This window comes from Apteryx mantelli, chromosome 12, assembly GCF_036417845.1.
Source record: "Apteryx mantelli isolate bAptMan1 chromosome 12, bAptMan1.hap1, whole genome shotgun sequence".
Lineage (NCBI taxonomy): Eukaryota > Metazoa > Chordata > Aves > Apterygiformes > Apterygidae > Apteryx > Apteryx mantelli.
The window spans coordinates 6,660,137-6,684,995 of NC_089989.1; the positions used below are offsets into that span (position 1 = coordinate 6,660,137).

At 41.5% G+C, this 24,859-nt stretch overlaps 1 protein-coding gene across 10 annotated transcripts in view; it reads left to right on the forward strand.

Moving 5' to 3' along the window:
* The window catches only part of WNK2 (WNK lysine deficient protein kinase 2), a 125,394-nt gene that overhangs the window by 31,014 nt on the left and 69,521 nt on the right, over positions 1–24,859 (forward strand). For all 10 annotated transcript variants that reach the window (XM_067303797.1, XM_067303796.1, XM_067303789.1 and 7 more), the window contains exons 3-5: positions 15,970–16,142; positions 17,079–17,299; positions 21,169–21,326. In XM_067303797.1, the coding sequence (XP_067159898.1) occupies positions 15,970–16,142; positions 17,079–17,299; positions 21,169–21,326 (552 nt within the window). The remainder of the gene's footprint in view (positions 1–15,969; positions 16,143–17,078; positions 17,300–21,168; positions 21,327–24,859) is intronic.

Below are 24,859 nucleotides of genomic sequence, written 5' to 3' on the forward strand. Positions count from 1 at the left end.
TTTGTGTGTGTTTTCATTTAGGAGAAGTTATTCTACTATCTGAAAAGTATAAAGTAAACAGCCTGTCATATATCATGGTATTCATAGTCATCAAGCCAGGTGAAGTCTGTGCACTATTAGTGAGGGCACAATAAAAGCTCTGTAGTTAACTTTTTTTTTTCTCTCCCCAAATTTCATTTACAAAGACTAGTGCACACACTTAGATTTATTGGAATGCAGCCTTCTGACATCTTTGAAACAACCTAATTTTTAAGGGAGATAGTACTGCTGTCTTTTGGTATTAGTCAGTAGAAGCATGTTCTGGGATGCACCAATACTTGCACTGTTGACAAGTATAAATTCACTAAGACACCACTTTTTAATTAAAAAAAAGTACTGATAATTTAAAAAAAAATTGAATAAGCACTGATGTTCAACATGATCAAGCATCTTATGCTTTTATGATATGGTATTTATGATATTAAAATTTTTTTTCCTTCTTGTCTTGGAGAATGAGTATAGGTTAATGACTTGCACATTTTTCATTTCCTAAATTCATTTAGTATTGGGTTTTATAAATGTAGGAAATACACATGAATAAATGTTCTTAACAAGCCTTTTTTGACAAATACTGTCTCTGCATCTACAGTATCTTCTCCTCACACTACTGATAAAATCTTAGTTTGCCCAAACTCCCAGACATTACTTTTTAATCCTAATTTTCCTGTTGGAAATCTCTGAAGTATTCTATTCTTGATATCTTTTATGAAATTATTAATATTTTATATTATATTATATTTTTATATTAATATTTTATTTAATATTAAAATTTTTGTCGTCATAGTTTTTTGATTGATACTGCTTTTTGTAGAGTCTCTGAAAGTTTGATGCCATTTGTTAAATACTGTATATGAAACTTTCCTTGCATCACTTCCTAAAATCCATACTTTGGTAGATGAGAGGTTCTAGCTAATTAAACAGCTGCAGTAAGGTGGTGGGAACCCACTGGCTTGTAAGCAACGTCCTGTGGATTGGCCAGTGCAAGATGTGGTTGAAGGAATGGGTATTTGTCTCTTACCTAGTTTTCAGACTTCTGTCATGATCGAATACAGGAACTCCTGTCACTCAGCGTAGCTAAATTCACTTAGATTTGGTGCTGCTGACTTCATGTTTTCAGAGGTCTTGTCTAGCCAAAACTTGAACTCTCTCGTTTGCATTTGATAGCATTCGGTTTGGTATTCCAACACCTTAGCCAGGAGCACATTGCCTATAACAGAGTTTCGCAGACTTCAAGGCAGGAAGAACCACTGCAATCACCTAATCAGATCTCCTCGGTACCCTCGTTCCTCCGAGCTCCTTGGATGAATCTCTGAATCAAGGCCAAGTTCTTCTGACTGAAATGAAGCATATTGTTTAGGAAGATGTCCAGCCTTGAGGTTAAAGGCTGCAGTGATGGAGTCTCTGCCGTCAACCTCAGTGGTTCCCTGGGCTTTAAGAAAAAAAGTGTATTTCTGATAGGAGCTTGTCCAAGTGCAACTTGCAGTAACTGAGTGTTTGATAGAAGAGTTTTCTTGTTATGAGCTTTGTTTTTCTTTTAAGTGCTTACGGATTGTGAAGCAAATAATCCCTTACCCTTTCTCAGATAAATTGTGCAGATTGAACTCCTCTGAGCCATACCCAGTATGGGCCAGTTTCTAATTTTTCAGCGATTCTCGTGGCCCATCTTTGAACTAGGCCCATGTTAAGGGGCAAGTTGAAAAGTGTGCTCTAGGAAGGGAGATGCTTTCTGCAACAGGAAAATAGAGGGAACTCTTCATGCCTGCTGCTCCCGTTTGAGCCTCGCGCTCCTGTGGCACTGCGGGCTGTGTTCATCTGCGGTGACCTCCCTGCGTCTCTCCTACAGCTGCAGCTTTGCAAGGCGCTCTGCCTGCGTATGTCGTGCTCGGTCTCTGGCCTGAGTTATACACCCTGGTATTGGTGAAGCATTTTTAGACTGCTTGCACTCAGCTTACACAAGCCTCTGGAGCTCTATTTGTGACTTGTCATTTTTGTGTTTCAGTGCTCTCCTAATTCTTTTCAAAGTGTAAAATTTATTTGCAATTTTGTTGTGCTTTTATTCAAATTGTCTATAAAAATACAAATTATTTCATAGCAACAAGGCCGAAGCCCTGCAGAATTTCTTGAAAATAATTAAGGGCATGTATTTTTATATGTACGGTTTATGTTTTGTGACTGATTGGTTACCTAATTTTTAATCAGTTTATGCAAGTGGATTTTTTCCGTATCATTCTTTTTCTTCCTTAATGCGAGGCAAATGCAGTACAGAAATCTGAGTTTGTTATGTCAACACTATTATCTTTATCAACCCAAACATATAATCTCAATGGAAAGTAGCCAAGATCTGTTTTCATAAACCCGTGTTGACGTTACCCTCTCATGTTTAGCTGTTGAAGAGATGTGAAGTTATATTTTTCAGCTGTTAGTATGTTTTAGCTGACAAGCTAGTATTATTTCTTGGGGCAAGGCTACAGAATTTTCAGCTTTGCAGGAGGGTTTACAAAAAAAGAAAAAGGAGACATTTTGTTACAGATCTGATGCTTTCAGCATAATTGGTAGCCGTTATGGGGGATTTTGATTAATATATCCTGGCCAGGCGTACAGAATTTGCCTTTGAGTGTTTTCTAACAGGTTGTCAAGTGGTGTTATGAATGTAAGAAAAGTGACAGTTCTTTTCAGCACTTAAAAATTTTCCCCAGATAAGATGTTTCCAAACTCCAGATAAATTATTGCAGGAGTGTTCAGGAGGAGGAATATCCTGACCTGCAAAGCGCCTTTGTAGCGGTAAAGGGTCCCCACCCCTGTTGTCCGAGAGCTTTGCAGGCACGCTACGGGAAATACTTGCTTCCAGTCTCTACGTGAGGTGTTATAGAAGAAAAGATGGCCTTTTTTCTTCATCTTTGCGTTATATGCTTCCCATGTATATTTTCTTTTGAATCTTAGGTTTGCAAGAGCAGCAGCGAGCAGGTGGTGCCCAGGCTGCTGCAGGCCTTCCAGGGGTGCGTTGGGCTGTGGAGCTGGGCTGGAACGAGAGCGCAATGTTCCTGGGGCAGCTCCAAGACCTGTTAGACTCTGGACTTTCTAGGTGAAAGAATTTAAGTACAGCCATCTGCCAGTTTTTTCAAAACAGACAGAGCAAGGCATATTAAAGTATTGCCTTCCTATATTTTCTCCCAATAAAGCCCCCAAAAAGCAGTCATGAAAAAGTCCTTAGTGAAAAATAAAAGCAAGGTGGGAGAAGGAAGAGTTCATGACACCTATAGTGCTTCTTTCCCCTAGATCTCCAGGGTTTACAGAAGACCTCCTTATCAGTTATCTGTGGGACACAGATGGCAGAGCTAGGCACCGAGCAATGAAGTGGCGAGGTCTGGGTGACTCAGCAGGCCACAGTGTGAGTGAGGAATAAAGAAGTTTCTCTCCAGGGTCCATTAAGCCACTATTGGAGTTTAGGTTAAGTGGCAGGCAAAGAGCTGTTGCTTTTCTTTTGTCCTGTCATTTTATATTCCTTTCCCAGAATATAACTAGATTCAGCATGTGTGTGCTATGCACTTGTTCAGGCTTATTTGGTTTATGAAAATAAATATATGAAAAGTTATGAAATGCTAAACTTAAAACTGCCTGTGCAACCTTAAATATTTCTTCCTTGTCTGTCCTGTGCACTCGGACAACTTTGCTCTGGGAATGAAATAATATATGTTCAGGTAAACAAGGACTGCATTCATTAGGGGTGGTTACAGAGACGGGAGCTCCAAGATCAGTTGTGTTCTTTTTTCCATAAAATGGCAAAACCGAAAAGCTAAATGGCATTATGCATGGTTGGAACGGGCCTCCCAGGACACCAGCAGCAGGGGTCTGTCGTGGGGTAGGTCTCTGTCCCCTCGGCGTTTGATGCCACCTGGCTCTAGCTCGTGGCACAAAACGTCGCCCATCCCTCGGCAGGGGAGGCGTAGGCTGATGCGTACGTAGGCTGTGCCCAGACGTGGGCCGAGATGTCCCGCGCGCTCCAGTCCTGTGGAAGGGAATGGTGTGAGCTGCCAGTGAGAGGCAGGGCAGCTGGCCCCTTACTCCTTCGGTTTTTAAGCCTCTCTGCTTAGAAGTACTTCATCTTTAGGGGTTCCTACCGCTGCATGTGCTGCTCTTACAGCCAGTCTGCTTTCGGGCTCTTTGACAGACTCACAGTATTAACTTGTAATTCGGCTTTTCTTGAATTCCACGTGGCAAAGCAGAGGTGTGTCTCTGACCCTGTGGCTTCACTGTTGAATTTCCAAGGTCTGCGAGTTAGTGTGGCAGGCTCCGATGGGATCGCGCGGCCGCCGGGAAGGCGCTAGGTGCTTCTGTGCAGCCCCAGCCGGAGCGATGCAGCCTCCTGTTCCTGAATCCTGCCTGGATTCAGCTCAGCTTTGCTGAGGTGTTTTAAAGTCTTCAAATATTGTGCTGCATTGGATAGACAAGAACAAGTGAGAAATGGCTTTTAACTCTGTGTTTACGTGACACGCACCATTTCTTGTGAAAAGAATAATAGAACTAAAGATGTATTCAGTACTGCAGGAGAACGATGATTAGAAGAACTCCAGAAAGGTTTGTTTCTGGAGCCTGCTGCAGTCGGGCTTGTTAGATGTTTTCTAGTTTAGCTGTCTGGTGTGGTGAGGGGATTTCTACTCTTATTAACTTGAAAGTTTTTGACTTAGTTTCCTGAAATAAATGTACTTAGTCTGTAATCAGAGACCCAGTTTGAAGGCCTGTTCAGGGGGTATCTTCTAAGACTGATAACTCTGACTAAACCTGTGGTTGGCTAATGAATACAACACAGTTCATAGGCTTAATTTGGGAGGTAAAAAATATATCTTCCGACTTTAAAGATACTCCATTAAAAGCATGATAATATATTTCCTGTTACTCCATTTCTGGCTAAAAATAAGTTCTGAAGGTAATGGTTTCTTTTAAGCTACTCTGCTGAAAAAAAATATTTCATGATTGATGAAAACTAGTTAAAGGTGAAAATGTTTAAAATTCATTCTATATATCACTTATGTTCTTCCATTTTGCAAATGTCACTGGATAGAAAAGAATCTATTTAGCTAGTTCTTAGCTTTGCTAATGAAGCAAAGAAAATCTTAATCGCTTACAAAGTATTTTAATACAACTATAAACCTGTGCAAGTGTTTCTGTTGTCTTAGTGGGTTTACGTTTGGAACCAATTAGTTGACAAAACTTAATTTAGCTATTCAAAACACCCAAGATACTGAAAGATGCATGTTATGGAGCAGCATTTGGGTTACTGAGTTTTATTTTTCCTGAGTGTTTGTGACTGTAGATTAGTATTCTATTCTTTATTTAGGGTTATTTGCAGATTATAATTAATTCACTGGTAAGAACATCTCACTTGATAAAGTGTGTTTTCCAAACTGAAGTATGAAGTTGATAGATTATAGCAGGATGGGAAATGGTAAAAATAATGGGGTGAAATTGAGAGGAAAATGAAGTTTGCCTGGTGGAAAGACAAGATTGTATGCTACTTAAGAAGCAGTCAAATAAAATTTGTAAGGCAAACTAAATAAAACTTGCATTACTCCGCTAATTCTTTGTGCTGTGCTAATTCCCATTGGCAAGCCTGATGGCCAAGTGAGCCTCAACATTTACATGCCGAATGGTAACATGGGGTAACTAGCAGCGTTTTTGCTTTGTCTCAGAAGGCTCAGAAAAGTGGTGCTCCTCAGGCGAGGCCTCTCTGGAGCAGGCAGGGTGCGAGGAAGAACTCTTACCTGGCCAGCAATGGAGAATGGTAAAGCAGAGACAGCTGCACACAGAAAGGAGAAACTGCAGGAATTTCATACCCTTAAAATCCCTCTTCTCCCTTCTCGCCATGCCTGGAAAACGGCAGCCTTCTGAGGGCAGCAGCGTCTCCTCTCTTCCATTTTGTGCATTTTCAGCTATTGGAAGACTCTTTTGGGGCAGCAGCAGCACTCAAATGTCTCTTCCCCTGCCTGCCACAGCTGTCTGGGCCAGAAGGGATGAGCCACATGCAATCCTTCTGCTTCCAGGGCGCTGCTAGACCCATCTCCTCCTCTGTCGAGGTTTACATGATATATGTGAGTCCAGCACTGAAACAAGGTCCTTCATAACCACAGTTATAACTATGAGGGTAACAGCCAAGGTACTTTAGGGTATTTGTATGTTGTTTCTGGGTCTTCCAGTCTGCAAATGGTACTCTTTAAAAACACTTAGAAATGAAAATGTAAGTAGGAATGGTTATGTCCATACTCAGCTTACTCCTGCTAGGAGACATGGGAATTTGGCTTCATCTGTTTGAGATGTTATGTCTCACAGTATGAGACATTTTGCATGACCAAATACTGTGTTCATGGATGACATGAAGCAAGTGAAGCATAATGCTCTTTAGAAACAGCACAAACTGTTGCATAAACTTTAATGAACCCTAGTTCAGAAGTGAATTCCAGAAAATAATAATATACCAGAGTGTAATGGCACGTTTAAAGGTTTTTTAATTTTTTTTCTGTGTTCATTGAGAAGTGGAAGCTGTGCTTTGGTCTGATGTCACAGAGTTTGTCCAGCTTTTTTCACGTATTTATTTCATGGTTTCATTTGAAAAAGTCCTTCTGAACTATTTCTGGTATTTCCTCTAAATTTACATGCTAAAGTGGAACCTGTGAAGCATTGGTAATGAAGAGAGCTAATGGGGTGCTGCCTGCAATCAATTCGATTGCTTGTGACATAAACTTTTTGTAACCATAGGTTATCAAAGTGTAGTAATGTTTGGAGGTTTTGATCAATAAAACATGGGCTCTGCAAAAGGTGCTGGGTTTCTTATGCATTCGTGACTCTTACATAGAGCGCTCTGATGTGAGATACTGATTCACTTTCCTCCTGCACCTTGCCAGAAAAGTTTTTTAGTATCTTAAAGCCAGTAGAAGATGTGAATTTCACTGTTACTCCACCGTAGGGCAGGTGCCTTGAGTGAGTTAAAAAGTAGCAAGCTGTTCTCCTCTCCAGCAAGGAAGGAAGCTCAGCCTTTCCTCCAGTGCGAGATTTGGATTCAGTGCTGAATTTTCTGTAGATTTCTAATAATAACTCGGGCAAATAAGTTAATCTCTCTCCACCTTTTCTGTGGAATGGGGTCCTGGTCACTGAACTGTGAGCGTCTTGGGGATAAGGACTGCTTTTTATGCATTTGGAAAGTGAGTTGCCTCTGGGAACCTCAGTGTGTTTTGCTAATATAGCTAACAAATAGTGGGCTGTAACTTCACAGAGAGTGGCTTAGTGAAGGAAAAATGTTGGCTGAAAGCTTATGTGTAATGAAGCTGTAATTTTTTTTTCCTGATTTGCAAGTTGTCTAATGGCATATCTGTTGCTTGTTCCCAGAAAGGGGATTTTCTGCTTTAGGACAACTTTTAATGACAGGTGCTTATATTTGAGCATATAGTGTGTGGAAATAAAAGATCCTAGATGCTATTAAAAATTTATAATATAGGTCATGTGAGTGCTGAAATAATAAAGACATAAACCTGGTACATGAGAGCAGCTACTTCAGTAATATCTCAAGTGCTTCACAGTCCAAGCTGCTGCATGTCTGAACCTGCTTTTGCTCCCAGTTATGCCCTTGGGAGAAATCCTGTATTTCTCTGCTAGTGGATGATAGTAGTCAAGCCTTAATGTGAAATGCAAAAAGTGATAGTACTAAGTGAGTGTTAGTAGTAAATGAGGGAAGCTTTCATTTTGAATGAAAAATTATTTTAATTTTTTCTTCTTAAATGTGTTATTGTCCAACTTTATTTCTAAGGCCTTTGGATTTTTAAATGTTTCTGAATAACAGTATCAAAAGGTTAAATAAACCAAATAGATTGTTATTCCTGTTGACATCAGTAGTTGTTGCTTATAGGAGAACTTACTAATTGTTATGGAGATGGCCGAGATCAGATTTTATAGTAATGTATGCTATATTTTGTTCAGTAGCCAGGAAGAGTGATATATTTCTACCAGTATTTCTCAATGATTATTTCATATAGTGTTGGTGATGAAGATTAACTTTCAAAAAAGAAATAAAGTTTAGCTGTTGGAAAGCTTTTTCCTGACAAATCTCTTGTAGCACTGGTGAAGGTTTTTGAAACCATTCCCTGAAAGAATTTGGAGAACTGGTTTCTAAAAGTGTAAAATATTGCTGGGCAAAAAAATTCCTTCAAGAAATACACATTTCTACTCCAGCCACACAGGTAGTGTGAAGTTCTCTGTCCAAACACAAGGTAATTCTGGAATAAACAACTTGCACTTTTTACAAACCACATAATATCCCTCAAACCAAGTCTTGTTCTGAATAGTATCTTCAGCCCTGAATTGGAGTGTGAAGCGTGACCACCCTTCATGACTTTATGTGATCAGAACAGCTGCCCTACGTAGATGTGGACTCTGTTACTGGTAGATCTTTCTATTTTGCTAGTTACTTCAAAAACTTTTCCAAAATTATGATGTATTTACCTGAAAAGGCAGTACCATCAATACAGAATTTAATGAATTACCAGTCATATACAGGTACCAGCTAATATGCCTTAAGCAGGCAGTAGGAGCAAAGCAAGTTCCTCACACTGCAGTGTGTCTTGGGAGAATGCAGTCTGCTCTGACCAAGCTCTGTATCTTCCTCTCAAACTTGTGACCGTAGGGCAGACCAGAACTGCACGCTTCTTCACTTCATAAATCTGCAATAAAACAGTATTCAGCTATTTATAGAAAGCTATCAATGGGTCCCATTGATGCTTTCATAGTTCATGGTGATCTCTGATTAGAATAGTATTTGCAGTGTATGAGCAAATGTGCAGATTTGACACACTGATGTTAAAGTTGATTCTGATGATTTAGATATTTGAATTCTAATTTCTGCTCTTTATTGCTAAGAGGGGTAAAAGTTGAAATCTGCCCCTGTTGCAACTCCTACATGACAGAGGTGAGCACTTGCCTTGTGTGCAGACCCGTGTCTTCACCAGACAGACCTAAATCTGTTCCAAAATGAGGACTTTGTCCTGCTAGACAAAATGAAATAACCAGCAGTAAGTACAACTGTGTGAGTTTTAGCATTTCTATAACAAGCCAGTGTTTACAAGCCAGCTGGATGCACAAGTAGAAGCCCTTAGGCCAAGAAGTCTGGGTAAGACATGCCCAAGTCCTGTGCCAGGGAAGGAGACATGCTGTCCTTGCTGCCTTCCCCCGTCTCCTGGTGGGGCATTAGTTTCTCTTTCTGTCTTGTATTCTTTTTTCTTAAACAAATTTTTATTCCCAGGGTTTTGTGAAGCCTGACTCCGCAGGTTAAAATGATCTTTCAAAACACTGACAGTCCTCAGAGTGAGACAGGAGGACTTTACAGTCAGTTGTTTAAAAACAGCAGCATCATGGCCAAGGCTCACTCAGGAGCAAGAGTGAATTTACTCTTAAGTCAGTGCCACTTTTAAAGGGGTTAAAGTATTTAAAATATTTTTAATGTTACTCAAAATTCAAGACTTTCAGCAGAAGAACTTAAAAACAGTGAAACTGCAGAAGCAACACAGCTTTCTAGTTTGGTAACAGCTTTTCCACAAACACTCTGTTCTTAAATAGATATACACGTTACTACATAAGACCACACAAGATTTTTTTTTTATTTTTATCTTTTCATTTGATCTCCTTTTCTCATGGGGTGGTGATGGAATAGAGTTCATTCCCAAACCTTGCAGCCACTCACAAGTTAGTAGGCAAGAAACTTGAAGTCAGTGATTAATCTCTCTCAGAAACCTTCTAAAGACCCAGGTGAAAACAAGTCTCTTGCTTGTATAACTTCAAAGACTTAGTCAGAGCCCATATGTTACAACCTGGAGGAAATGATGCTTGTAGATGACTAAGAACATGCTCCTGCTGTTAATTTGGGTGTCATTCCAGAATGTAATTTGTAAGCCTTCCTTTTCATTTTATTAATACATTTTCTTCCTGATTCCAATCTTCGCTGTTGTTCAACACCAAGGAACTTAGTGAAGGGGTAAATTTTATATTGCCAAAGAGAAGACTTATGTAACTGCCTGGAAAAAACAGAGTGAAGCAGAGAGCCTGTGTGTCTTAGACTGGTGACTAATTTGCAGAAATATGATTTACAGATAGGAAGTTATGTAATGTCACTTCCTGCTACAAACTTCATTTTATTCAGTCCCTTATAACTCTCTGAATCAGTGTTTAATTTACCGAGAGCAATGATATAAAATACTAATTGGGAATTCTTTCTTTCTCCCCCGAAAAAGCAAATAGCTTTCAGTGGCTTGATGCTTAAAACCGACCATGCAGTTATAATCTGGTTTGCAACAGGCAGAATGCGAAGGAAGTCAATGAAGAGAAACAAGTTTTCGATTTATAACCTCCTTTTACTGCTTATTATTTGTCTGTTACAGACTGCCTTTCATAGTGAAGGATACATTGTGTAATCCCAAACCATTTAGTGCTTGTTTATTTATACAAAAGGCTGAATCGTGGAGCCATAAGTCACCCAGGCTCCATAGGTGGCTGGGCAGTGTCTGTGTAAGCAGTGATGCTCTGCCCGAGCTGTACTGCTAGCGCCCGCTGTTGTGGTTTATTCCTGCAGAGGCACTCGGTAAATACCTAACCGCAGCAGCCCCAGAGTAGCTGTAATAATAAATTGGCAAATTCTGAGCACAGGCTAAGGCGGCTGACCACGGACCCATGTGGCTGTGCTCGGGAAGGGTGCTCAAACCATTCTGCTTTATACGCTGTGTGGAAGTTTCTGCTTAAAAGAGTAAATTTGCTTTTGCGTTTTGTGAAGCGTTAGGTATGATTCTAGTTATGTCATTATAATAAAACAACAGACTTATCAGTTTGCATTACATATATGTTTGCAAAACTGGTGTATCTAGGTTCCGAGTGTAGGAAAGCTCATGGTTGCTATATCTGTTCTCAGCACTGCTTTGGTCCCGATTTTGCTGCAGACAAATTTTGCGCTGAATCCTTTTAAGCAGACAACTTCTGGCAGAGGTGAGGAAAAATCTCTCTAGGGCATTCTTTACAGCTTATTAAGATGAAAAAACAAGATAAATTTATAGATTCCTTCCTAACATGGACTGAACAGCTGTCTCACTTCTTGCTTAGTTCTGTTTAAATTCAGTTACTCTGGAAAAGTTGAACCAGCTTAGTGTGATTGCTCTGAACTTTTGAAGGTTGAAGTTTATTTTAGAAACCTTCATGCTATTTAATAGGTTTGAGAAGCTTTCGTTTATTTTAAGTGGAGTTACAATGTAGCCCCCAGAGCCAAGACTCTATGTCCCAGGGAAGTGGGAAAGAGCCAAGCAGTGTGGACACCTTATAAGGAAATGAAGTGTGCCAATACCTGCAAACTAATATTGGTATCATTCAGATCACACTGAAAGCATTTTCTGATTTTCCTTTCAAGTCTTGTGTCTTGGGGAATCTCAGAAGAGAAGGAGTGATATTAAAGCAGTGGGACAACAATGAGCTTGTTTGTCACCTCAGTGTGACACCACTGTCACCTTCCTCATGCTACAGAGGAGCAGAGCAATGCAGCTACTCAGCATCCCTGAGCCACCTCCTTCAGCTGCTTGATGTAGGCAGTGTCTTCCATTGCAGGCAACATGCTGGCCAGTGACTCGCTGCCTGAATCTGAGAAAATGCTTCACCTCCAGATCTGCATAAATTTCATTTGAGTTTCGGTTATGCAAAGTGACACCTTAAATCCAGTTTAAATGGATTAGCCTTCTTTGACATTACCTCTTCAAAGAATCCGGTTTCCCATCTTAAAATTTTGTTGTTCAAAGGTAGTTGTTTAAAGCTTAGATCCTTACCTATAGCACAAAGCTTTTTTTGCATGGTGTGGATTATATGGCAGGGAATAAATGTCCGTGAAGGTTTTTTTGGATTTGGAATAAACACTGAGTGAGTCACGCAGTTAAAGTGACAACAGAAGTGATCTTGCTGCCACAGAGTAGAAAAGAGCTCAACTGTTAAGCCCTTTCACAAAGTGCTTATGTTTTGGCCAACAAATCATGTGTCTTGTTCAGCCTCATGGAATTTAAAAAAGAGTGGTTTGAAGCTTTAGGGTGCCTCTGTGCAGGAAACGCCTTGAGGGGATGGGGAGCATGTGAGGGCTGCTGCTCTGCCCGAACCCCTGCCCTGACCTCTCCTTCCAGGTACTAGTAATGCTTTCTTCTGAGAAAGATGCTTAGTTATCCTTTTGATTATTATTACAGGGAAAGAATCTATATTTTATACAAAATATGTATATACATGTCTTCTGCAATCATTTTGTCGCTGTTGTTCAGATGACCATCTCAGTATTCTGAAGGCTTTTGACACTGTCTCCCGTAACATCCTCCTAGGCAAGCTCGAAGTGTGGGATGGATGAGCAGACAGTGAGGTGGCTTGAAAACTGGCTGAATGGCAGAGCTCAGAGAGTTGTGATCAGTGGCACAGAGTCTAGTTGGAGGCCTGCAGCTAGCGATGTCCCCCAGGGGTCAGTACTGGGTCCAGTCTTGTTCAACTTCTTCATCAATGACCTGGATGAAGGCACAGAGTGCACCCTCAGCAGGTTTGCTGACGATACAAAACTGGGAGGAGCGGCCAATACACCAGAGGGCTGAGCTGCCTTTCAGGGCGACCTGGACAGGCTGGAGAGGTGGGCGGAGAGGAACCTCATGAAGTTCAACAAAGGCAAGTGCAGGGTCCTGCACCTGGGGAGGAATAACCCCAGTCACCAGTACAGGTTGGGGGTTGACCTGCTGGAGAGCAGCTCTGCGGAGAAGGACTTGGGAGTGCTGGTGGACACCAAGTTAAGCATGAGGCAGCAATGTGCCCTTGTGGCCAAGAAGGCCAATGGTATCGTGGGGTGCATCAGGAAGGGTGTTGCCAGCAGGTCGAGGGAGGTGATCCTCCCCCTCTCCTCAGCCCTGGTGAGGCCACATCTGGAGTCCTGTGTCCAGTTCTGGGCTCCCCGATACAAGAGAAACATGGAGTCATTGGAGTGAGTTCAGTGGAGGGCTCCAAAGATGATGATGGGACTGGAGCATCTCTCTTATGAGGAGAGGCTGAGAGACCTCGGCCTGTTCAGCCTGGAGAAGAGAAGGCTGATGGGGGGATCTCATCCATGTGTATAAATATCTGAAGGGAGGGTGTAGAGAGGGTGGGGCCAGACTCTTCCCAATGGTGCCCAGCGACAGGACAAGAGGCAATGGGCACAGACTGAAACACAGGAAATTCAGTCTGTACATGAGGAAAAACTTCTTTACTGTGAGGGTGACTAAGCACTGGAGCAGGCTGCCCAGAGAGGTTGTGGAGTCCCCTTCCTTGGAGATATTCAAAAGCCATCTGGACACAATCCTGTGCAAGGTGCTGTAGGTGACCCTGTTTGAGCAGGGGGTTGGACTTAGATGATCTCCAGAGGTCCCTTCCAACCTCAACTGTTCTGTGAATTCAGTCATCGGTCCGATAGGTCTGGTGCTTGTCGTGTGCAGCCAGTGATACCAAATGTGATAGTCTGCAATGTCCAGGTGATATTTTAAGTTACCCACAAATTAACAGTGGAAAATTTCTCTCAATACTCAGAAATCTGGAAATGAGAGTCAAGGGGTACAGTATTTTTTTAAATTAAAAGTTTTTAAAACAAACAAAAAACTAGGTCTGTGTTACTTTCTTTTCCTTTCTCTGCTAACCCACACTATGCTCTTCCTGTCTCACACAAGGAAATGCTCCTTTTCTTCCTTAACAGGAGTGTGTCTGATTTATTTTACCAGGTTTAAATTAAGAGGAGACTCAGCAGTAGGGGAAGAACTGATGGATTTGAAAGTAATTGCCAGACTTTCTGTACTGGCTCATTAGACAGCTTTTAAAAAATATATATATATATATTTTTTTTTTTTACAAAAAATGCAGTTAATACAGAGCAGCAGAAATACCAGCTTGTTCCTGCAGCACAGAGCACTGCTGCCCACCGCCCGCGGCAGACTGTGGGGTGAGGGGTGCCGTTGCTTTCCGCGTCCTGGGTGTCCTCCCTCGAGCCCCTGGCTGCTCCCAGCCAGGAGACTGCTGCTGTTGCTCAGGGAAACGCTGCCATGAGCAGCAGCCGTGTAAAATGGGAATGCTCCCCCCTCGCGCCACTGAAGAAGCAGGCTTTTCTGTCTTCCAAGAAGAGCTAAAACATAATTGCTTCAACCCAGATCTTCCCCTTGGAAGATCTCTGTGTCGAGCTGACTTGTTTCCAGCCGTGTGAATTCTCATTACTATATTGAGTTCTTTGCAAATACAGATGAGGGCAGACTGTTTCAAAATGGCAGTGGCCTTATCCCTCTGAATCTCAGTTAAAAATAAGCTGAGTGCCAATTTAATACACTAAGTAGATGCTGTTATAAACATACCTAAGTTAGCTGAGAAAAGGAAAATGTCTGAGGTTAAAAAATGAGCTAATTAATTTTAGTGATTTGTGAGCCTTCATTTCTGTATATAAGAACAGTTACACAATTGTGCCTTTTAAAGAACTAAAAAGCTTCCTTTCTAGGACAGTGGACTGAAGTGCTCCCAGCCTGAATAACTGTCCATGGGAGATGAACTAGACAGTGATGGTGTGGTCTTCGGTGAAACTCCTAGTGCTTTGGCACGTGCCATTTTGTTCTTTTATGTAGTATGAAGATGATAGTGTCAGAGACTGAACTTTTTGATGCCTTTTTCTTGTAAGGGTTTAGGTGCTAAGTAGCTAAGGAGGCTTCTGCTAAACTCCATGGCCACTTGGCCAATGAGGACATCACGCCCCACTTGGCTGGGCTTGCTGCTGTGCTAAGGAAAAGTAGCACAAAGAAACCTCCTTTCATCTTCTGCAGGTGAAGCCCACCTGTGTGCGAGTCTGCAGGAGGGTCATTTGTTCTCCGGTGGGGTTTTGGCTGTGGGTAAACTCTGCTGCGTGTCTAGCTGGAAGGTTGGCAGGAGTTCCTGTGAATCATGATCTCAGGAGAGTGAAGGAGGTGACAGCTGAGGCAGAATTACAAAAAAATGACTTGGGGGGACTTGTTTGATTTATGTTTTTGGAGTTTGCATATGTTCATTGCTGGCATGAGGAGCTCTTGAAGAAAAGAGGCCTTTCTTAGGTCTTAAATACTACTTACTGTTTCATTTACAGCTCGGAGTTTACAGTAAATGTTCCTAATTTTCTCTAGGAAAACCAGGCCGGTGGAATGTAACATTCCTTGTATTTGTAATCTAAAATAATAAATATTCCCATGCTGCCAATGTGCAGCCTAAAGAAAAGGCTGAAGGATGTTTTTAAATCCTTCATCAATTTTCAATAAAAGTCCATAAAATTAAGCAGAACTGTAGATGAATAGAAAAATTGACACACTTATTTTTGAGGTGCTGTTGTATAGTTTTTCCCTGCTGAAATGGAAAAGGCTGAACAGCCCAATGTGGTTACTCAGGGGAGCTCACCTTGTATTTGCTGCTGTATAATCCCCCCTACAACCATTTAAACATTGAACATTCACAGTCGTAAAAGAAAGCAGTAGCTTAGCTGTGACTACTTTGCATACCTGGAAATGAGGTCCTGTGTGTGTTAATCTCTCATATAATGATCCTCACAAACCAAAACAAGAAGTAAATAGCTGTGTGTTGATACGTCAAGATACTGATATGGTTACGTTGCCTGGAATAGTAACGCTGTCATGTAGCACAGCACAGGTGGTTTCTGGTTTGGGGGCAAGTCTTTGTCTTTTGACACTGGGCTTGAGGCTAGTGCCCTAGTTCATACACACTGCTCATCGCTTGTATAAAAGATTTTATAGCTGTTCATGATACAGTCATAAATCTAGAATTCTGAAAAACATACCAATAAAGTTACAGTGGCTTTATTTTACTTTTGTCAATGCAGTACTAATAATGTCTTATTTTGGATTATAGGACAGAAAATTAACAAAAGTAGAGAGACAGAGATTTAAAGAGGAAGCAGAAATGTTGAAAGGTCTACAGCATCCAAATATTGTAAGATTTTATGACTTCTGGGAATCCTGTGTAAAAGGAAAAAGATGTATTGTGCTGGTTACTGAATTGATGACCTCTGGAACACTAAAGACGTAAGTACTGTGCTCCTGGTGAGGAGTCTAAGAATAGCTATGGAAATTTTTAGAAAAATCCTACTTTCATATTCTGAAAAAGGTATCTCAAGATAAAAGAAAAAAATGGAACTGTTCTCTGGTGTCTGTCATTTGTCCCTGTGTTTGAACTTCATGGATTTGACAGGAAGAATTTCAGCCTCCATCTCTCTTCCCCGATCTTCTGTTGCAGTTATGTAACTGGAAGCAGTTCTCTGTTTTGTTTCATCCTCTGCATGGGATGTCAGGATGTATTTTTGTGATCACTTTTGTGCTTGTGTTTGCATGTTTTGTTACAAAATTCAGACAGCATAGCACTTGAACGGGGAAATCAGTTTTTGAAGCAGAAAGTGCTCTAGCTTATCTACTAAACAATATTAATTAATAGCTTTGGGTACTGACAGTCTTGTTAAGGTTGATATAAAACAGTTGGCATGAATTCTGGAACAGATTTTCCGTCCCAATGGGAGCAGTACTCGTCACTGCATATATCCAGTGTGCTGCTCTGCAAGTACATTAGCAGGTTTTACATTTTTTTTCCCAAGAGTACCCTCCCCATCATTGTTATAGATAAAGGGAAAAAATGCAGGTGCATGGTACAGAGGTCAGAATCTTCTGGTTAAAATTAAACTTCAGTATTGTTCTGATCTGAATATATGAAGGGTATTCAAACTGTTTTCTCTGCATAAAGTGAGTAGCTTTACTATTAAACTTGCACCAAAAGTGCTTTTTATCTTCCTCCCTAAAAATGAATGTTCTAATTCCTTCTTTAGAAAGATCTATTTGTTGATGTTTTTGAGTGGCTATTATGGCATCTAAGGGAGGTGTTTTTATCCAAAATGAAGTTCCAATCTCTAGTATCTTTTATAGCACTTTTGTTTTCTTTATATCCATGACTGTGTATTTTTTGCACTGTAGGTATCTGAAGAGATTTAAAGTGATGAAACCAAAAGTCCTGCGTAGTTGGTGCCGGCAAATCCTGAAGGGTCTTCTTTTCTTGCACACAAGAACTCCACCAATAATTCACAGAGACTTAAAATGTGACAATATTTTTATTACTGGACCAACTGGATCTGTGAAAATAGGAGACTTAGGTCTGGCAACCCTCAAGAGAGCTTCATTTGCCAAAAGTGTAATAGGTAATCATTCTGTTCTCCTTGGCTTCCTTCTGGTATGGTGGTTGTCTTTTTAATTTGTCTTTCTTTCACACTCCACGTTAGTGTTATTTTCACTTGCAGGTTGGTTGCAGAGATTAAAGTGGTTTTGTGACAGTTCCTTTATACTGTTGTAAAAATCTCAATCTATAAAGCCTATCCAGGAAATGTTACCATGACCTACTCTTCTCCTTCCTTTTGTATCAGAATGGAGAAGTACTTTCCTATTAAAATATTACTTTGCGCGCGGAGATCCTCCTCTTCTCTCCTTCAAAAGAGCCAGCAACAGTTCTCAGCAGCTTGTATCATCCCCTGAGCACAGGCTCGGCGGCTGCTGGGGAAGGAGAGGAAGAAAGAGAGAACGGGGGGCAGCAGCGAGGCCCGGCTCTCTCACTAACCAGGTGATGCCAGGAAAGGGTCTGGAAAGCCCCAGAGAAGAGGAAGTTTTCCGTTTCCAGTGATGTTGGGGTAGGGACAGGGACTTTTGCTAAAGGGAAGGGCAACCTGTTCTGCCAGTAGTGCCCTGCAGAGCTTGGCTCTCTGCCTGTCCCCGTTCCCTGGGCCATCAGCAGGATCGCTTGCTTCTGCAGCAGCTGCAGAGCTCACTCATGCCTCCATCATATCCTGGCAGAATCCTACCAAAACAGTGTCTGCAATTTATTAAAAACCAGTAGCTAAAAAATTAAAAGAAGTCTCCACTAGAATATGCAATAGTTGGTCTCCTTAGGTGGTACCACATGAGAAGTATTCCCTCAGCCAGAATAGTATTTAAACATGTTTGAACTTGATTTTGGTTGAATTGGAGGACATTTTCTGAATGATTACTGAAGGATGATATTTCCTTGCAAATGTTAGCTTTTAACGCTTTCTCTGTGAGGAAGGCATGTGTGATATCCTTCTCCTGAATTCTCAACATATTGTATTTTTTCCTCCATGCTTCCTTAGCAAATCTCCCTTGGTCGGTACGTGATGTTTCTAAAAAGTTGTGAATTCCTGAGACAGGATGCTGAAAGTAAGGGAAATTGTCATGAGCATAGTCATCCCTTAGCTTACTTTATAAATGGAAATTAGATAATAAGCAATTTTCAGGGTTATAATGGCTTGGCTTAGTTAAATTCATAGTGTTAACCAGTACTGCCTATTTATAAAAAATAGTGTGCTCTCATTCAAAAAGTATTTGCTTAAGTAATTATTTTAACATCTCAAATTCTCATGAATTATATTTGTTTACTATTTTTTTTATACAAAAGTAGTAGCCTTTTTACATGGGGAGCCTGATATCCTTGAAGTCAAAATATGATTGAAATTTGGGGCTATGTCTGCTTAAACTTGTTGATTTCAATGAAGTCATTATTGTTTTATGTTGGTTAAGTTTCTTGGTTTTACCTGCTATAATTGTTTTGTTCTGTTGAGGGTTTGTACTTTTTCCCGTAAATCTTTTTTGCGGTGTAACAATTGTCCACAGACTGGGAATAATATCTGTAATAACGATATGAATTTCTGTAAAATTAGTTGTTAGCACAATGCTGTCAAATCATGCTCATATCATGTCTAAAAGAAATCCAACCATGAAAAGTGCTGGAGGTTGCTGGCAAGTTGTCTGTATTCATTTTGACAATTTAACAGAACTTTGTTGTTGTCGTTGGATGTACTGTTTTTTTGAGTACTGCTGCTCCAAGGAAAGAATTAGGGGCTGCAGACACTGGTGACACCAGTGTTTCTGCTAATGACGCTGGGCCAGCGCCTGCCTTTACAACAGTGTGAAAAACTGCGTTTTGCTCCCCACGAGAGAGAAGCTAAGGTCTCTCCTGCCTCGAGAAGCAAGATGGCAGAGGTGGGAAGGGAGCGCCGTGGGCTTTCTGCTCCTGTTGAGCTCGGGACAGGAAGGGACGGGGGGTGGGATCCCGCAGGGCCAGCCACCGGATCTGGCTTCCCCTCCAGCAGCTGCGTGAGCCAGCCAGGCTTTCAAGGGCTGTGTGTTGCCAGCCCTGGAGCTCTCTGCTACCTCCTTCCATATTGCCACCGTATCTTTGCCTGCAGCGGACCGTCTCCATAGCTGTAGTAGCCTTAAAAGAATATTAATAGCTGTAATTCTATATTGGTTTTAACTGAGTTGTTGTGTGTGTGCCAGCGCTGATGCTCGTTTGACCTTGCAGTGTGTCTGTTCAGGGAACCAAACCAGTGCAAAACTAGTTCGACAGTGAGGAGTTGAATAGCTACTAAGCAGCTTTACATCTATGTGGTCTGTTTAGTTAAGAATACTTCTATGTGCGTATTCCTTCCCGCCCCCAGAGATGGGTGGAAAATATCATTTTCATGGTATTTTGGAATGGTGTCAAGAATATCATTTGCTTCTTAGACAATCACTGTCACTTTTTCAGATTTGTAGCAAACTTGTTTTAAGTGCTCCATAATTCATGAGATTCACTTCTGCGTCTGAGCCTGGTTCACTCTGAAACAATGCAGCAGGTCTGAAGAGCTTTCTGGGTCCGCCAGCTGTTAACCCTTTCCTCTTAGCAGCCATAGGCTTCGTAGCAGCTGGCAGAAAAAGCCTAAGAGCAGATATTAAACTCAGAAGTTGCTGTTAAGCTTTCCTGACATGGATCCAGCTGGCTTATAAAGGCCAAAAGAATGTCTTCAAGGTGGAGGGAACATAAACAAGGGGAGAGAGAGACCCAAAGCTGAGCAAATGTTGCAGGAATGTTTTAAACTGAGGTTTATTATGTGAGTTAGGCCAATGCTACATTAAAAAGTGTGTAAAAGCAGAGTTTTGCTGACAAACCCTGCTTTTGAGAGGCGTAGCTTATGCTGTCATAATAAAGCTTACATCAGGTCCCCAAATACATGTAAGGACAAAAGCTATTTTTGCTGCTATACATTATTTTAATTGGCGTCGTGCTTTTGCTGATACTAAAGATGGTCTAACAAAAAATCACGCGTTGTTAACAGACGTGCTAAACTGACAAAAGGTTGCGGACAGGGGAATTTGGATGCAGAATTTGGATTTCTCTGGCGAAGGCTGCGCAACTCTTGTGACTAAACTTCCCAGTCTGTGCGCCGTACAGACACGTTTCTCTGCAGCTGTTGATGCCACAAAACTTTTGCTTGCTCTTGCTGCCCTGTGTAAAAGGGAGCGTTTGCAGGCGTCGAGTAGCCGCTTGTCACAAAGCTGCTGCTCGCCGTAATGAAGCAGTAAACACAGTGCTTCACTTGATGTTTATCCAGTCGTATCAGATGTCTGGCACCCTGCTCCCTGTGGAGCAGGACCTTGCTCTGTAAGTCAGCTTGTTGATTTGTCCCACTAATCCAGTGACAGAATCTTGTTTAATGCTGGTGTTCTTCTGCACGTGACTTTGTAGATGAATTTGTGATAGCGCTTGCTGCCAAAGTGCTGTCTATCTGCTGGGTAGTTGCTACTTATCTCTCTGGAGAAAAAAAGATGCAAATTAACTTTGACAAAAACAAGGTGAAAGCTTCTTGTTTCTTCTGTCCTTTTCACCACCGCAGACCTACACACATCCCTCTCCCTCCACAACAAGGAACCATTTTGAGACTTCCAGTGTATTTTCAGGCACCGTGCTGTATTTCATTCCAGACTTCTGTTCACTTCTGGAACTTTTATATATGGTTTTTCCTCTGTTCTGTTATGTTCTGGGTGTGCGAGTGTGTCTGCTGCCTTTGGGTTTCTTCCCTGGGGGATGCTTGAGCCTTATTCTAATTACTTTCCTGTTTTGAAATAATCTCACATGCATCCTTGTGCTGCTGTAATAGGCACATTTTTATAGGTGAAAAAATACAATTAAAGCCATTTAAATTTTATGAAGAATTTGTTCTTTTTGTGTGTTCACGTGTAGGTACTCCAGAGTTTATGGCCCCAGAAATGTATGAGGAACACTATGATGAGTCCGTGGACGTGTATGCTTTTGGGATGTGCATGTTGGAAATGGCTACCTCAGAATACCCTTATTCAGAATGCCAGAATGCTGCTCAAATTTACCGGAAAGTAACCTGTGTAAGTAAACTTTTGTCATTTTTAGTTGCATCTTTAATTTGGGATTTTGTAATCTGAAGGTCTAAAAAAAAATTTCACTGTCACGTCGATACTGTTGTGTGTGGTCTAGTGTAGTGTAGAAATGGAGGTGTCTTAGCTCTGGGTTGTGGAAAACTGTTGCAGGTTTATTTAGGAAGCTTACAATTCCACAGTTGGATTTCATTTGACTGTACTGCAGCTGCATAAAATATTTTTAGTCGTCTTTTGCTGATTTTTATCTCCATCAGCAAAAAGTACATGAAAGTGGAGAAGAATAAGCAGGGAAAGTCTCCATCCTCATCTTGCCTCCTGAATGGGGACTAATCAGAATTAACCAACTATCCCACGAAGCTAAGAAGACTAACTTTTATGTTGCAGCCTAATATGGTGCCTTTATATGGTGCTTGATTCAGATTTCCAGCACAGCGTTTTGCAGTTTTTGTGTGTAGCAAATTATCTGAAGATAGAAGGGAGAAAAGATACTAGTGTTTAATTCTGGAGTGAGCCAGAAGAGCTTTATATTTGCATTTAGGAACTCTGTTAATCTCCAGACAGAAACCATGGAAATGAATCTGCTGCATTTTTAGAAGTGTGGTTAGCCTGGAGAAAAAGGCAATCTAAAATAATCTCTATACTAAATAAATACCCCCTCCCCCACCCAAAGCACCAAAAATACCCTCTCTTCCCCAGATGATAAATGTATTTGAATACACGAGCTGCTCTGGGAACTCCTGAAAAAAAACTCCTGAGTGTGTAAGATGCTATCAGACTGCAAATCAGTGGAAGAATCACTGACTGCAGAGAAATGGAGCTTGCCAAGTGCTTTGGCAGCTGTGGTCATGTTCTGCTCTACGTAGTTAAGTAAAACCAAGAATACAGTAGTTTTTTCAGGACAGATTATCTTAAACAGATTGGTTTGTCAAAAATTTCACCGGGTACTTCTTTCCATCTGTGATCTTGCAACAAAAGGAGATAGTGAGCTGTGTGGCTTGGCCCTCATGCATCACCATCACCAAAAGATAGTCTGAACGCCTGGGATGTGAAGAGGGTAGTCATCTGAAGGAAGCTGCACTAAAATTTGCAAAAATTAACTACAGATAAGGTTGCTTTTATTTCATTGACCTATAAGGAAGAAAGAGTAGTTAGGCCTACATAGTAGATATATTGAGCCAAATCCATCTCTCCAAAAGCAAGGTCCCAAAATTACGGTTAGCATTGTCCTTTTCCCACTGCTTGTGATCAGATGAAAACCTTCCTAGATAAAACTTAACTGGTCAATTTTGAAATGTACTTGAGACCACTTGCCACCTCAAACAGGTTTAGTGAATCATGTTAGCACAAATATGGTCCTGGAAATATCATAGTCAGCCACTATTCAAGGTCTAAAGTGTATTTTCTGATTTGTTGCATAGTAATCTCTCACCCAGGATATAGAGATACCTCCATCAGATACCCAAACACTTGCATGTGCCAGATGGAGGTTTTATGGGCATTTTAATTTTTATATGTGTATTTTATATTGTCCAGTGTCTGTCTTTTCCCATTACTGAAGACCAGGATGCAAGGAAGTTGGTGTTCGTGTTGTAGCTCACTGTGCTAGCCAGGTGTGATGATGCCAGCCTGATGGGGAGGGAGGATGCAAGCGATTCAGAAGTCTTTGTTTAAAAGATGAAGTCCTAATCACAAGAAACAGGAGGATTTCCTGCTGGCAATATGCGATATGTAAAGACTTGCTGAACGCAGGAGAACACATCTGAACAGGGATGCAGCTTTATCTCATTTCTGTGTAAATTGTTGCAAGCTGACTTTTGTAGCTTGGCAAAGCTGGATCTTTTCCCACTAGATTGTGATCCTGGTTTTAGGTAGCTTAACTCTTCTTACAGTGCTGCTTTCAACTTGCAGCTGTCCAGAAATAAACAAAAATAAATAAATAAAAAGGCATATGAAGCTGCTCAGCAGTGCAGCTACCTTCATTGCTAGCTGATGCTCGAGTAGCTGGAGCAACTCTGAATGGCGCTAGAGGGAAGGAAGTGTGTACTGAAACGGGTCGCCCTAGCTTATTGACTGCAAGCCATTCTGCTCTGCACCACGGACTTGCTGAAAACTGCATCTTTTCAGAGAAGTGAAATACATTGGGTGGCTCAGTGAAGCTGCTTCCCGAATCCGTTGAGGGTAACTTCTCGTGTCACATTGTCATTCTTGTTGTTGCACTGTTATTCCACTTGCTCCTCCCCTGCAAGGAAAAGTTTCATTCCTTTGGCACAATGGCTGGTCGGCTTCTTTTAGGTACATAGTACTTAGTATCTGCTCTAAATACTGTCTTTGTGGGTAGCTTAGAAGAGATCTTTCTACACTGTAATGCTTCAAATGGTGATGCTAGAAGACCTTTCTAGTGCCAGGCTCTGGGGCTCATGTCCTGAATGTGATACTGAGTACCCCTTTGGTCTGGTAATCTAGGTGCTTAGCTATAAGCAGAGTTGATATGTTTTAGCTGCTGCATTGGGTAGAAGTTTGTGTGAGCCATAAGCCTAATTTGTTTGGGGAGCTGCCATCATGGTTAGCTAAAGTTAAGGTGACCTGTGTGTCTGTGTGAATATATTTAGAGCCATAAATGCTATCGTATGTGTTCCGTTGCTCCACATACTTGCAGCAATTTAGAATGTGTGCAACCCTTAGCCATATGGAGCATTGGTAATTAAGACTTCGTGAGACTCCTAAGCCTCATTTGTCAAAACGGTATCCAAGATGGCAAAAAGTAACGATTAATCAGAGGATCCCTAATTAGATTTTACATTTCAATTAGTAGTCATTTTTTAAGCACTGAAAGTCTGAGCCAAGTTGTATTCTGTGGCAGTAACCTTTACAAAGCCAAGGGTTATATCGTAATTTATTACAACTTTTTAAAAGTGGTCTTATACTAACAACTTTAGAGAACTTGAAAATAATGATTCTTGTGAAAGCGAAGACTATTGAAAGGTGACGCTACCAAGGCTGGGTATCTTTGGAACAGAACTTCGGTACCTGTCTGGTAGGTACGGACGCAGAGAGCGTATGAACTACTTGCTCCGACAAACTCATGGCAGTAGCAGGGGGAAGCAAAGGCACCAGGATTCCTTAGATGGAAACCCTGGCATTACTGTCATTACAAGGAAAGGGTTAACTAACTCACTGTGGAGAGGGGAGAATCCCTGTGGCCTGCCATGAGCTGCTGAACTGGCAGAGCCGGAGGAGGAGCAGGGGGTGGTCCCCTCTGATGAGGGTGCGAGAGGAGCAGGGCAGCCCTGGAGAAGGCTCTTGTTCCCAGGGCGAATCTCTCTTGGGCTGAACCGCTTCTGTCGAGAAGCCGTGTCCGCAGAAGAGCTGGCGACGGCCGAGGACACCGCTGCGATCTGCGTGAGTATGCCAGCAGGAGCACCGCTGTTTCTGAGGGAAGCTGCTACTGCGGTTTAAGTGGAGGAATTTAGGGTGCAGGGTCCCTGGACCTTGTCCTCATCCTGAGCTTTCACAGAGGTGCT